General features: G+C 52.1%; 1 protein-coding gene across 1 annotated transcript; it reads right to left on the bottom strand.

Moving 5' to 3' along the window:
• Positions 1 to 340: 340 nt before the first annotated feature.
• SLC4A9 (solute carrier family 4 member 9) lies at positions 341 to 14,179 on the bottom strand. The gene is made up of 22 exons (XM_061149430.1): positions 13,962 to 14,179; positions 13,447 to 13,607; positions 13,044 to 13,157; positions 11,731 to 11,786; positions 11,430 to 11,587; positions 11,097 to 11,184; positions 10,584 to 10,738; positions 10,129 to 10,245; positions 9,791 to 9,965; positions 9,517 to 9,650; positions 9,087 to 9,349; positions 7,963 to 8,021; positions 7,562 to 7,750; positions 7,320 to 7,433; positions 5,948 to 6,109; positions 5,623 to 5,801; positions 4,914 to 4,986; positions 3,361 to 3,429; positions 2,983 to 3,156; positions 2,228 to 2,383; positions 1,781 to 1,873; positions 341 to 730 (listed from the first exon to the last, which is right to left on the bottom strand). Exons 1-21 carry the CDS (start codon positions 14,177 to 14,179, stop codon positions 1,820 to 1,822), a joined length of 2,868 nt encoding a protein of 955 aa, XP_061005413.1. The 3' UTR covers positions 341 to 730; positions 1,781 to 1,819.
• Between the last annotated feature and the right edge of the window lie 574 nt (positions 14,180 to 14,753).

Here is a 14,753-nt window from a genome sequence, read left to right as displayed (position 1 = left end):
ATACTCTTGAGAAATTCTTGCCCTTGCAGAAGACATTTTATATACTCTTTCATATATATGATATCTTTTCCAGCTTATAAAGTTATTTATTCTATGCAAAAAGAATAAGTTGGATATGTATGCAGTACTAACATGGGGAAAACATCCAACGCATCTTAAGTATCAAGCATGTTATAGAACTCAATAAATCTGAACAATATATACTAAAATGTGAGCCCTAGTTATCTCTGGGATGGTTTCCATTGCAAAATTATACATTTCTAGAGTGTTCCAATATTTTATAGTCATCTCATTGACTTCTGTGGTTTAAAAAAATTAAGTTTATTTTTATACACGCAGAAACACTTTAAAATAGAGGAATACTTATTCTGAAAAGAGGGACATTTTTCCCTTTTGCAAACTGAGAAGAGTTCCCTGACAACCCCCTGATTGTATAAAAGAGAATCCGTGAGGATAGAAGTTTCAAAATGAGAAGGGCTCCTAGACTTAGGTTCCTTTAATGGAGTAAAGAGTGAATGGGGCCTGGTCAGTCCCTCTGACTTACCAGACTTTCCTAACCACAAAGCAAGCCTGCTTGTTCCCTGCCACTCTCCACCCCCAGCTCCGGAGGGTGACTGAGGTCTTGGCCAGCTGCCTTCCAGTCCTGCCCCAGTGTTCCAGGTTCCCAGCTGACTGAGCATCTGGCAGTTAAGCCAAAGGCCAGTAATTTCCTGACTTCCTGAGTAAATACCTGTGAACAGAGAGAAGACATAGTGGGGTCAGAGCAAGTGCTCAGGGACACAAGTAAGACAACGAATAGAGCCAAGCAGTAGTGACAGGGAGTAAGGGGAGCTCAGGAGATCTTGTTCTGGGCTAGCCCGTGATTTGCCCTGTCTCCCTCTAGCCCCCAGAATTTTCCACTGCAGCCGGTGGGGACTCAGGCTCTTGGACTTGGGAAACCATGGAGGGGACAAACCCCAAAGAGTTCATTTTATCACAGGGGAAAACTTCCAGGCTTTTGCACATTCTGCACCCTTTGCCTAGAACGTTTTCCCTCCATCTTATCCTGACTAACTTCTGTTTGTTCTTCAGATTTCAAATTATGGACCACTTCCTCTTGGAAGCCCTACCCGACTCCCACCACTTCACCACCCTCCTTGGAGGCCTCTCTGCTGCCGCAGCCTCTCCTTCCCTGAGCCAGCACTAGCCCACTCTAACAGTTGCCAGTGTGTCTTTCCCACAGGAATTTTAACTTCCTGAGGTCAGGAACCATGACTATTATACCACTAGTACCTGGACACTCCAGAAGTGCTAAGAAAATATTTTGAGAAATGGATGAATAAAATAAAAGAATGGCAGAGAGGGCAAGTGACAAAGAACCCCACCCCCACCCCCACTTCTCTGTAGTGTGGTTCTTGGCAGCCTCTGGAAGGAGCCTCCAAGGCTCAGCACGCAAGCAAGCTGCAGAGAGCTTTATCCTCTCTTTGTCTCCTCCCATTCCTTTCCATTTTTTTATCTTTGCACCCTTCCCTTCCCCAGTTCCCGTCCCTGCCAGGTTGATATGAGCTTGAGCTCCCTCTACTGGCTAGACTTCAGTGCCACAGGGAGCCATGCCCAGGTACCCTCACTTGTTTCCAACTTTCCTCTGGAGAGATTCTTCTACCCACTCCCCGACTCTGGGGTTCATGAAGGACTGGAGCATGTAGAGAAAACAGCTGTTCAGCATACAGATGAGCTTTCCACCACCAGAGCCCCCACCACCCCACCCTCGACACTGGGGGTATTTCCCTCACACCCTTACCTCAGTTTCCGGGGTCTCAACTCCATACTCCTACTCCAGCTAATTCACAGAGATGTTGATTTCCAGAGCCTTTGGCTGATACATCAGCTCTGACTGTGGAACAGAGATCTCAAGATGAGTTGGGAATAAAAAGACAAAAGACAGAGAGAGAGCAGACAGAAAAGGACCCAGAGAGTGAAAGGATATAAACCCACCTTAAGACAAAGATCCTGGGTAAGACAATCCACTTAAGAGTTTTGTCCCTGACCATTTCCAGCCCTCATACAGCCCTGGACTCATATGAAGAAAAATTTCCCTCACTCTTTCAGTGTGCCTATGTTAATACAGAATTAGGGGGAGTCACTGTGTTGATCAGATCTTCGGACTTAACTGAGATATTATACTTCAGTTACAACTCCTGGAGATGACATCTCTCCCCCACCCTTGCCCTGTTCTCCTGGAGCTCACATCTTCACTGTCACTTCCACTGAACGAGTACTCTGGCTCCATGCCCTTCTCAGGGATGCTCCTCTCCTTCTCCGGCATCGGCTCATCCAGCCAGAGGAGTTCCTGTGGTGAGAAGACCCACTCAAGTGCCTTTCGGACCCCCACCAGGCCCAGCAACTGCAGGGATAGAGACAAAGCCAAGGGACGTCAGCAATAGCATCAGGAACGTTAACAACAGACACATTTATCGAGCACTTCCCATGTGCAAAGCATTGTGTATAGTTTCAGTGAATGCTAACACATTCATATGAGGTAGACATGACAATCATTTCCATTGTACAGAGGAGGAAACTGAGACCCTGGGGGCTTGCTAACTTCTCAGAGGTCACAGAATTGAGATGTAGTAACCAGATTGGTTCCAAAGCAAAGCCCATGACTCTTAATTTCCTCAGTGGGTAAGAACAAAGCCAGAAGCTTACAGTATCACCTAACTGGGTAAAAGAGTGCCAGCCTTGCCTCTCCCAGGTCCTCAGTTTCCTTCTGGGCCTTCTATCCCTACCTGTGGTTGATCAGCCCAAAGAGGTTGGGAAAGAACCAGATAGCCCAGGTCCAGAGCCTCACAGTCATCCCTTGGTCATCTTTCCTTGTTCTAAGATTCCCAACCAGGTAGAGCCAGGACAAGTGACAGAGGAGAGATTCTTCCTCTTGTGAGGCCTTGACAACCCTCCCAGGCTCAGAGAGCCACCAGGACACCACCCAACCCTGCCACAAGTCACCATGATGGGGAAGATGATAGCTGCAGGGGTAGACTTGATTATCCAAAGCAGACCCAGGCAGGCAAGCTGGATGGCTGTGAACAGGTGGACCCTGCTCAGGGGCACATGCCGTAAGAACAGAAGGTCTGGCTGGTGCTTCGCTGGTATCAATAATAGCTGCACCCTCTTTGTCAACTGGGGGAACAAGGGGAGGAAGAAAACAGAGTATTCAGGTAGTCTAGAGGGCGTCACTGTTAGCTATCCAAGCCTAGCTTGGAGGTCAGAAGGCTCCCTTGGTCCCCTCTCCACCCAGAGTGTGCCAGCAGAGGCTCTGTGCCCAGGAGAGGCAGGAAAAGAGGAGGAGAACTAGCAAATGCAGGTAGGAAGTAACGGGCTCACCTGGATGCTGCTAATCGCTGTCACCCCCATGTACAGGAAGATGCCATAGAGCAGAGGCATTGGGATGAACTGGTAGAGAGAATTGGAGAGCTGGCAAAGCAGTTCGCCTCTGCCAGCTGCCCAGATAACCCCATTTAGGCCCCAAGCCCAGCCTCCAGCCTCCAAGATCTAAACATACCCTCTGTACATGGCTGATTTCACTGAATCTTCACACCAGTCAGATGAGGTAAATTCTATAATTGTCTCCATTTTGCAGATGGAGAAGTTGGATTTCAGAGAGGCTAAGTAACTTGTCCATTGCCTCTCCACTCTTCTCTCTCCCATTCCTCTCTGTTCTCTCTGTTCCTGTTGTGCTGGCCCCCTTTCCTTTCCTCAAGATGCCCAAGTTTCCTTCTACCCCTTGCAAGGCCTTTTGTTTTGTTATTCCCTCAACCTAAATGCTCTTCCCTGACCTCCCTCTCATTACTCCTGTCGTGACACCTCAGAAAGGCCTTCCCTGCCCAGCACCATTAAAGTGCTCCTGATCACCCCACCCTCTTTTATTTTTCATAGAAGTTATCACTATCTGAAATTATCCTATTTTATTGTTTTCATTGTTTTTATCTGTCTCCTCTCACCAGAATGCAAGATGTGGATGATCTCCTTTGATCACCACTATATCCGCAGTTCCTGGAACAGTGCTTGGCATATGTTTTACGCTCGGTAAATATCTGCTGAACGGGAGTCACCTAGTTTAGTCAGCGGCCGATCCAGCCCATCGGGCTCTTTCAAGTACTCTACTCTTACCGAGCTTCCATGACCTTTCCCTCCCCTAACCTCCTGTCGTCCTGCCAGTGGCTCTGTGTGCAATTCTCCACACCCTCCTTGACTGCTCTGCTGTACTGGCTTGCTGAACCTTTCTGCTGTTACTTGTTACATAATTTTTATTCATGTGTATGTGTTGCTGACAGGGACTTGGTTCCATATTTTTTTTCAGTATCCTTCCCCTTCCCATCTCCTTCTCCCAGGTGCCTCTCAGAGCCTGGCACTCAGCAGGTATTCTGTAAACATCTGGTGAGGGAGATGTGAAGGGGTTTTGCCTCAGAAGTTTTACTGGGTTGTGATGATCATGTTCTTAGTCTAAGACTCATTGAGTGTGGAGTAAGAGTAGCTAGTGCTTGGCCCCTGGGGATGATGGCATGTCTCTGCTCCACTGGGTAGAAAGCCAGTTGGGTCAGAGTACAGGTTCTCAGACAGATCTGAGAAACCAGCTCTCTTGGTGGTCTCTTGTAAGTTCCTTAACCTCTTTAACTTTCAGTTTCCTCACTTTATTTTATTTATTTTTTAATTTTTTTGTGGGTTTTTTTGTGTATGTGTTTTTTTGTTTGTTTGTTTTTTAGTTTCCTCACTTTCAAATGCATATGCTTCTTATGGGTAATGTCAGGATTAAATGAGACTATGGGTGAAGAAAACAACACAGTGCCCAGTACGTAGTAAATGTTCAGCCAATGTCAATTCTTGCTGTATTTATTATTTTTACTGCCCTGCCCCTGATGCTGGCTTGTCTAAGGTACCTTGAGTATAGGTGCCAGGAAGATGGAGATTCCTGTGAGGATGAATACTGCCAGGCCCGACAGCCTCTGCTCTCTGTGGGGAAAGGAGGAGTTAGCTCTGGGGGAGCCCCTGGGGTCCCAGGTTGGGGGCCCTGGCAGGAGGGAAGTGGAGGGATCCCCTGATAGTTCCCTGGAAGGGAGGGGACCTGAGCTTGGTGTGAAAAATTGGTGGAGAAGAAGGGACAGGGCATCTGCATACGAGGGTCCCAGTCCTCTTCAGCAGCTCAAGTTCAAAGTTGCTCCTTGTTTTTATTTTGATGGAAAATTAAGCAATCTTATACTACCATAAGAACTTTTACTTCATAATGTACAAAGTTGATTTCCCATACTTTCAACAATTAGATTGCACTTCCAATAAAATTGTTTTTGTGATGTTACTCTATAAATCAATGAGGTGCTTCTACACTGAGTGGGATTCTTAGGTGGCACCTCATTCTTGCTCAGCCTTCACGCTCACTTCCATGATGCTCCCCTGGAGGCCCCTCCCAGTCCCACGGCTGAAGGAGCCCAGCACCCACCCACTCACCCCACCGCAGTGCTCGTGGGGCAGTGAGAGAGCCCTCTGGAGTCACCAGCTTAGAATTCAAGTTGCCCAAATAACTCTGCCCTGTACCCAGTACCCGACCTTGCTGCCCACATCTCATTCCAGTCTCCTGAATACAGGCCTTACCTGATGCCCAGGAAACTGGGAGCCTCCCCTGGGGCACAGGCTCTGCTCTCTCTCCGAAGACTGTCCATGTGGGCTAGGGAGATGACAGTGGCCGAGACATACCAGGGCAGCCCAAGCACTGATGTGAGGAGCATGAGCACAGCCACACAGAAGAGGTCCAGGTGGAAGCCAGCTCCCTTCTGCAGGTAGTGTGGGGCAGTAAGGATGAAGCTAGCCCAGATCTGGGCCCTCTGTCCTCTGGGGTGGGAGAGGGGGAACCCAGACCCCACCCTGGAGCTCCTGTCCCTTGGGCCAGGGACCTAGGTTCTGACCCCGCAGGCCTTACCCGCAATCTGTATTCAGCACGGTTGAGGATGACCCCTGTGATCTGCTGGTCCATGAAAATGAGGATAGACAATAGCAGAGCAGGCAGGGCAGCTGCCACACTCAGCCACCAGGGGTTGGCTCCAAAAGGTGACACCAGCCAGCCACGTCCAGGGAGTGTGGGCTGGGGAAGAGGAGTCCATGGACAGGTTGGAGAGGCTATCTTAAGAACACCTCATCTACACACTCCAGCCATGGCATTCTTCCACAATGTCCCCCTCCCCACCCGCTCTAAGACACTGGATGCTAGGTGGGAGCAGTCTGTGTGCACAGCTGGTTCGGCGCATCCCAGGGCTAGGATGGCAAACAGCAGAAGGATGGGGACCAGCCTGGGGGTTGGGCTGGAACTCTGGACTTTGATTCTCAGGGTCCTTCCCTCCCTGCAAGAGGAGGAGGTAGTGGATGAGGCCCGCCCACACTTCTTGAAGTACAGAGCACTTCACCCTAAGCAACCTCCCTGCCCAGACCAAGGGCTGGGCAGCTCAGGTTCAGACCTGCCTTGGTCTGGGGCAGGGGCAGGGCTGGGTGTGCCTGCGTCTGCTCTGATTACAAGGCGTCTGTTTCGGGAGGGGCCCCAGCTGCTCTCTTGGGTTCTGAGCCCCTAAGGCTGCCTTGGAGCCTTGGAGCCCCCCTCCTTTCTTGTCCTGAAGGAAGCTGGAGGGGAGGTCTCCAAATGCACTGACAAAGTTTAGTTACTAAGTGAGTGCTGAGCCTTGTCCGGTGCACTGTCATGCCCTGGGCAGGGAGCTCTAGCTTGACTGTATCAGAGCAGGCAATTGGGGGTGCAAAGTAGAGAGTGTGGAGTAGTGAGTAAGGCCATGCCGAGTAGTGAGTAGGGCCATGCCAAGGGTAGGGAGAACACAGAACAACAATAACTAGCATTAATTGAGGTGTTGGTATGAGCCAGTCCCAGTAATGTGACAGTGCTTTGGATTATGATCTTCTGTGAACTTCAAAACAACCTATGAGGCAGAAACTGTTGTTATTTATTATTTCCATTTTATAGATGAACAAATTGAGGCTCAGAATGTGGGTTAACTTCCCTAAGACACACAGCTAGGAAGTGACAGAAATGGGACTCAGACACAGGGCTGGCTGACCAGAATCACTCTTTTCACCTCTTACCTGCAACAGTAGCTACCTATCCTAGGCTTACTATGTGTCTGGCACACAATGTGCGCTCACAACAATTCTGTGAGACCATTATTATACTATTTCTACCTTATGAATGAGAAAATGGAAGGCTAGAGAAGTGTGGTATCGATTCATCTTCCTCCTCTAGGGTCCGTCTGCTGACCCTGCTATGCGCTCTCCCCTCCACGCCCAGCTCTCACCTTGAACTCTCTGGGCACCATGAGCTTCGGTGTGGCTAGGCCAAGGAAGGCATCGAGGCCACAGCCTAGCAGGATGGCCAGGACCGAGGAGAAGTCACCCAGCATCTTGCGTACCTGGCCACCCAGTGGGCACTCAGTCAAGTTCAGGCCACCACCCCCTCCTTCTGCCCCCTTTCCCATTTGCAGATAGGGCCCAAGGCCAAGAGCCAGTTCTCTCCCACAGAAGTACAGGTGACACTCACCACGGAGGGGAAGAAGCGACTGGTCTTTACATGCTTGAGGGCCATGGCAAAGAGGAAGGAAGTAAGGAAGAGGAGGATGGAGAAGAAGGCAATGTCTGGGACTGTATGACAGCCGGGCCCACGAGGATGGCCTCCCCGCTGGGCACACTCAGGTGGAGGCAGCAAGGACGCATTGATCAGGCCTAGGTCCTGTGTGGAGAGGTCATCCAAGATGGGATTATGGGCAGTGGGATAAAGGTCCTCTGATGCCCACAGAGACTGAGGACACCAGATAAGAGATCTCCAGCCATAGCAAATGGTTGGGCCTCAGTGACCTAGGAAGGGTCAGAAGAGCCTGGAACCACTGACTTCTTTGACCTCCACCCTCTCTTTCTCAGGCCCTCCCAGGAACAGCCCCTCACCATGCTCAAGATGTCATCTCTGTCTTTAGGGTTTGTGCTTGTCCACTGAGACTCATTTCCTGGGAAGCAGAGAATTCAAGTGAGTTTTCTCCCCCTGGGAACCTTCTCCAGCCCTAATCAGAAGCCTAATTTCACAGGTCCAGCTGAACCAGAGAGTTCTTTGTTCTGACTCATCTGTCTGCTGTCTCCAATCATTACCCAGTCTGTTCTCAGGACACTGCCTCTTGCCCTTATCCCTTCAAATTCCCTCCCTATCTGTATCCCTGGTGGCTGGCACAGGACCGGCCAAAGCAAATGCCCAGTAAATGACTGAGCACACACATCCGTGTGTTTCCACCAGTGTCAGAATTATTCTTGTTCGTGCCTGGTACAGAGTCTGGCACTCTTGAGAGGACACCTATTCCCCAGTCCTGGTGTTCCTGGCCATGTGGAGGGAAATGTGCTGGTGTAATACTCCGAGCTCCTCTCCATCTAGTCACTCACATGGCCTAGGGGAAGAGCAGTGATTTATTTGGTTGGTGACTTTGGGAGAAGAAGCTGGGCATGCCTGGTCTTGCCCCTTCCTCTCCCTCGCTAGGGAGTAAGCACCCTGCATGCATTGAGCTCTGCTCCTCTAGGGTGAGACAGTCTCTGTCCAGCATGGCCGTGACTGGGTGGGGAAGTTGATCCAATTTTGGTTTGATCATGCTCAAAGATATAACCGTGGTCTTCTCTTAGCACTGGCAGAATAAAAGATGAAATTGGGCCTGCTCTGTTGACTTATTTTTCATCTGACTCAGAACTAGAGAAAGGAAGTTTGCTGCTGGCAACTGGGTAGGTACTCAGCATTTTGCTGAACTTAACTAAGGGGACAACCCTTCCTGCATCCTCTCTTATTTTGCCAAGCTCCCTATTTCCCTCGGGCTTCCCAGGTGGCTCAGTGGCAAAGAATCTGTCTGCCAATGCGGGAGATGTGGGTTTGATCCCTGGGTGGGGAAGATACCCTGGTGAAGGGAATGACAGCTGCTTCAATATTCTTTCCTGGGAAATCCCATGGACAGAGGAGCCTGGCAGGCTACAGTCCATGGGGTTGCAAAAAGAGTTGAAGATAACTGAGTGACCAAACAACAATTTCCCTCACCCACCTCCTGGATCTGTGTACTGGCAGAGACAGCCATAGGCGGGAGAGCCAGGTCTCTGGATGGGATAGGCACGGGTCAAGGTCAGCATTTTTCCAACAGCGTCATAGATGAAGATGAGGCTGATGAGAGCACAGAATCCTTCCTCGGTGAAGCGGGTAAAGTAGCGCACCAGCACACTGGCCTCCGTGGCCACCAGCACCAGGCAAAAGATGGCCACCCAGATGCCCACCCACAGGCGGAAGGGCAGGTAATCCAGGCTGTGATCTCTGGGGGCGGTGACAGACAGGCAGGGTTTGCCTGGGCCCACTCTTACTCCCAACCTAACCCAGGTCAGGTGCCCTTGGAGCCAGTTTCTACCCTCCCCTACTGACCCAGTTGAGACCAGGCTGAGGGTGTGCTACTGAGGTCAGGTGAGGTGGGGGAGTTCTCCTACCTGCTGAAGGAGAAGAGCAGACGTTCAAAGACCAGCACTGGCCCGGTGCTGCTAAGGATGGTGAGGGGCTGGCCAGCCATCAGGCAGAAGGCAGCTCCAGTCACTGCCGTGCCCAGGAAGCTTTCCAGCACCCCCTAGAAGACAACAATGGTCCCTCTCAGCACAGGGACCCAAGTTCCCTGGGAGCCTCCTCAGGCCACCCATAGACACTAGAGGGAGGGGTCGGGCATGGCTGGTGGAACACAGAAGATAGGCCTGCTTCCCACCCACCCACCTGCGCACCGTCGGTGGCTTCTCCCAGCAGACCCCCGAAAGTGATGGCGTTAGTGACGGTGGCCAGGTAAATGTAGAGCACGGCCGAGACGCACTGGGGGTGCAGGGCATCCAAGAAGTCGCTGAGGTACCACGAGGCTTTCCGCCGCACGTCCTGCACAAGGCCCCCGAACAGCCTCCCGCCCGTGGGTTGTCAGTGATCCAGGCTTCAGCATCTCAAGTCCCTGGGGCCAGGTGAGCCTCTCCCTCGCCCCCCACAGTGAGCACACACCTCGGGCCCATGGCACTCCACTGCCCCCCAACCCAAGGTACCCTGGCTCCCCCCCCAGCACGCCTCACCTGCCTGTCCGCCGCAACTCCGGGTTGGCCGCGTGCTGCCTGCGGCTGTGCCTGTCCTCAGCTGGGGTCCTTCGCCGGACAAAAGGCCCCTTGGCCACCCGTAATTGCGAGGGGAGCCTGAGGACCAGGGGAACCCGAGTTGGCTAAGGCTCTGCGACCTGACCGCGTCTCGGCGCAGGAGTTCTCGGCGGGCCGCCCCCTGGCGGCGGCTTCTGTGTCAGCGGGCTGGGGGCGCCGCCAACTCCACAAGGTCCAGGTCACATTGTGACCTTTTAATAGGAGTGAAAGCCAGGCTCCAGCAGGGAAAGGTACTCATGGTCTCACAGCCACAGAGGGGTCCAGCAGAATGCAGGTCTGCCCCTTTCCTCCCACCCCCGGCTCCCACTGCCCTTCCTCAACACTGGAAGGATCTCTATGGCATGATGACCACCCACCCCCCCACCCCCACCAGATACCTTTTGTGCTCAGAGGGCAGGCATTTAGGTGGGGGAATCCGAGCTGTCGGGTCCCATCGACCTGGAGGGAGCACTGTCACTTCCTCTAGGAAAGCATCCAGGGCTGCCAGAAGGTCATGAAGGCTGCTGGCCCGCCGAACTCTCCACTGAAATTGCTGGGGATAGAGGCACAGAGAGGCACTAAATACAGTCTAAATACAGATCTGTTCTTACATGCATTTTCAAAACTAGACACAGGTCACATAGGCAGATGAGTCATTCACACATTCATTTAGGCATGCATGCATTCCGTGAGTATCTTTGGGTGCCTACTGTGTACCAGCTCTGTGCTAGGTAAGGGGGCTGTGGTGGTAGCCAAGGCAACTTCAGTCCTCCTGCTCACAGACGGGAAGCCACACTGCTTCACTGTCATACTCAGTCACATCTACAGAGTGTACACATACACACACACACTCACTCACTTGACACAAGCCTATGTGCATGCACACAGACACACATGCCTGTCCAGCTCACCAGGTCACTGAGGAGGATGGCCACTGCTCGGCCCATCTCATGGTAGCCCCTTCCCAGTGTAGGGGGACCAAGGAGGAGGCAGAAAAACCTGAGGAAAGAACCAGGTCCTGGAGAGAATCAGAGGCTGCTATCTCACAGGGCAGCCCTGGCCTCTGACCTCATTACTACTTCCCATATACATGCTCACACCTTCTTTGCAGCTCTAACCACTACCCCTCCCTAAGCACCCCCACACACCCTAGAGAACTGGGCCCAAAGACCTCCTAAATACCCTCCTGGGTGAAGGCCTTTTCTGGATTCCAGGATCCCTGACCCCCCACTCAGCCACCTCACCTGCTGGGGAGGGGCACCTCAATAAGGGGCCCCAGCACCACTGGATCCCGCAGTTGCACAAAGACCCCCAGTGGCTGTTCCAGGAAGCCCAGCTGTCCTGCCAACACAGCTCCTGCTTCAGCCCCTGGAGGGAACTTCTGTCTTAGAGGGTTCTGATGCTGGATGGGGGTTCAAGGAGACACAGAGGATGAAAGGTTATTCGAGGGAGAGGAGGTAGGCAGGATCTTGACTGATGAGGAGCCCAATGGAGGGTGGCTCCCCTGACCCCTCTCCCAGCCCTGCCCTTGGAAGGGCCACAAACCTGTTCCTTCAGGGGGGCTTCCTCCTCCTGAGAAGCCTCTCTCAGATGGGCAGATCCTACAAAACAGGACTATGTGGTGATTAAGAGAACAGGCTTTGGGGACTTCCCTAATGGTCCACTGGTTAAGAATCCACCTGCCAGTGCAGGGAATATGGGTTCAGGCCGTGGTCTGGGAAGATCGCACATGCCACAGAGCAACAATGCCCAGCTAGAGAGCAGCCCCTACCTGCCGCGACTAGAGAAAGCCCTTGCTCAGCAAGGAAGACCCAGCACAGCCAAATAATAATAATAAATAAAATCTATATCATAATCACTGCAGATGGTGACTGCAGCCATGAAATTAAAAGATGTTTACTCCTTGGAAGAAAAGTTATGACCAACCTAGACAGCATGTGAAAGAGCAGAGACATTACTTTGCCAGCAAAGGTCTGTCTCATCAAGGCTATGGTTTTTTCAGTAGTCATGTATGGATGTGAGAGTTGGACTATAAAGAAAGCTGAGTGCCAAAGAGTTGATGGTTTTGAACTATGGTGTTGGAGAATATTCTTGAGAGTCCTTTGGACTGCAAGGATCCAACCAGTCTATCCTAAAGGAGATCAGTCCTGAGTGTTCATTGGAAGGACTGATGCTGAAGCTGAAACTCCAATACTTTGGCCACCTGATGCGAAGAGCTGACTCATTTGAAAGAACCCTGATGCTGGGAAAGACTGAAGGCAGGAGGAGAAGGGGACGACAGAGGATGAGATGGTTGGATGGCATCACTGACTCAATGGACATGAGTTTAGGTAAACTCCGGAGTTGGTGATGGACAGGGAGGCCTGGTGTGCTGTAGTCCATGGGGTTCCAAAGAGTCGGACATGACCGAGTGACTGAACTGAGCTGAGTATCTGTATATTATACTATAAAAAACCACAGGCCTTGGGGGTGGATCCACCAGGGTTCCCTGACCAGCTTTGCATTGTTATGGAAACTGGAGCACACCTTCCCCCCTCTACTCCTCAGTTATCTCATCACTAAAATGAGGATAATTATGGTATTACCTCCCAGTGTTGTTCTGAAGATTAAATGAGCTGCTGTGTGTAAAGCTCACCACGATGCCCACCAAAAACATCTCTTCACAGAGCTCTGGCTCTTGTGCTTCTAGCCCTTCCATTCCTCTCCCCTCACTACCGCCCCTGCTTCTTCTCACTCATGAGTCCTGAGTTGAGGTCTGAGCCAATGCTAGGCCACTGCTGGTCCAGGAAGGTGAGGGGAGACCTGGGGTCCTCCCACCCCAGGGATTTTGGTCTTGGGCCCAGGGAGGGGCCTCTTACCCCAGCAGGAGCTGGTGCATGGGGTCTGGATGAGGTGCTGGGGTCTCTGCAGCAGCAAGGCCTTCAGCTTCCCTCTTAGCTCTGGGCTCAGCGACTCCACTCTGGTCACCTGCTCTGGAGAACAGAGGTGGGGCTCCCACCCTTTCCTGAGAACTCCCTGCCCCTGAATTCTTCCCCTTTCCCCTCTGCCCAAGTTCCTTTCCCTTCCAAGAGTCTCAGGGAACATAGGGGCCAATGGACTTGCTCTTCCCCTCTGCATTTCCATCTCTCCCTTGTGATACAGGGGTGGATAATTCTCAAGAGTGGGGTGGGGTAGGCTCTGGAAAATTCCAAGACTTCATGGGGGAAATCTTAGAGAAATCATGAGGGTGCCCAGACCTCCCAGCAAAGGGTCCCAGGGTACCTGCAAGCTCCTGGAGGCTCAGAGCTGGACAGTCCAGCAGGACAAGGCCCTTGGCCAACAAGTTGTGGAGCTTCTGGAGGCTGGGCAGTGCCACGGTGGGCACGTGGGGGGCGCTCCACCGGCCTGCACCCACTTCCAACTTCTCCTCAAACAGCACCCACCTATGGTGAGAGGGGCAGAGAGTGTTACCTGGGGCATCTCTCCCAGGTCCAAGAGTGAGGACGCAGGAGAGCCAGGGAAGGTGAGACAAGGGGGAAGTTGTGGGCCCAGTGGTACAGAGCCCCTCCCTGGGGAAGTCACCCCCTCATCTTGAATCTTGGGGAACTCAAAACCAGACTGCAGAAAAGGTTGAGCACCATAGAGCATGAGGGTCTGAAACGGGGAACAAAGAAATAAACTGATGATTGGGGGTGATAATACTAACCCCCCACACACAGGAAGAGCTGGGGGTCATGGAGGAGATCACAGTGGGGGAAGGAGAAGGACCCCGTAAAACTGTCCTGGATCCCACTTACCTGCCTGTCTCTTTCCATTCAGGTGCGTGGGGCCAGCCCAGCAGCTCATTCAGCTGTATGAAGAGCGGCGGGTCCTTGGGAACCTCCAGTTCCCTGCTGTCTGTGTCGAAGGGGCCATCAGGGCTGACGCCAGAGCCAGGGCCACTGTCCAGCTCTCCTGTGGGCACAGTTTTACTAGCACTGGAGATGTCAGACTCCTCTTGGCCTGGCAACTTCATCTCAGTGAAGCTTCTACAAACTCTCAGGGACTGGTGTGGCCCTAGGTTCTGAGTCCAGGGGCCCTCTGGCTGGCTGCATTTATAATGCACCCCCCACCCCACCCCCAACCTCCCCCCACCCCTGCCACACAACACAAACCGAGCCAGGCCTGCTGACTCCAGAGCCAACTGGTCACCTCCCCTGTGGTTGTTTTCCCCTCTCGACTGGCCTGAGTGTGAGGCCAACATGACCTTTCCCAGGCTCTCCAGAAATGCCCAACCTGGGGCAAAATTGTTATGCGCGTTTCCTGTGGGATCAAGTCTGACCCCATTGTATTTTGTGTAAATTAATGGGAGTATATCACTGGCTTGGGTCTGAGGACTGACCCCCAGATTATACCACCCCATACTCTGTATCAAATACAAACACCAAATACAGTGGACTGTTTTGGGTGTCACCAACATACCCTGAGGGTACCCATTTGGAGAAACAGAGGCCTACTGAATAACTGGGTCTGTAGAAGTTAGGCAGACTAATGAAGAAAGGAGACAGCAAGCAGAGGCCGTGTCATTAAATGGGCTAATGATGGAAAGT

The sequence above is a fragment of the Dama dama genome, chromosome 9, assembly GCF_033118175.1.
Source record: "Dama dama isolate Ldn47 chromosome 9, ASM3311817v1, whole genome shotgun sequence".
Lineage (NCBI taxonomy): Eukaryota > Metazoa > Chordata > Mammalia > Artiodactyla > Cervidae > Dama > Dama dama.
Note: the sequence above shows the minus strand (reverse complement) of the source record. Positions and strands in the feature narration are given on the sequence as shown.

Coding starts and splice junctions, on each gene's coding strand:
- SLC4A9 (XM_061149430.1), bottom strand. CDS start 14,179: ATGAAGTTGCCAGGCCAAGAGGAGTCTGACATCTCCAGTGCTAGTAAA. Junction 7,434..7,561: donor GTCGCTTCTTCCCCTCCGTG/GTGAGTGTCACC, acceptor CTGGGTGGCCAG/GTACGCAAGATGCTGGGTGA. Junction 3,430..4,913: donor TCCTGGCACCTATACTCAAG/GTACCTTAGACA, acceptor TCTCTCTACCAG/TTCATCCCAATGCCTCTGCT.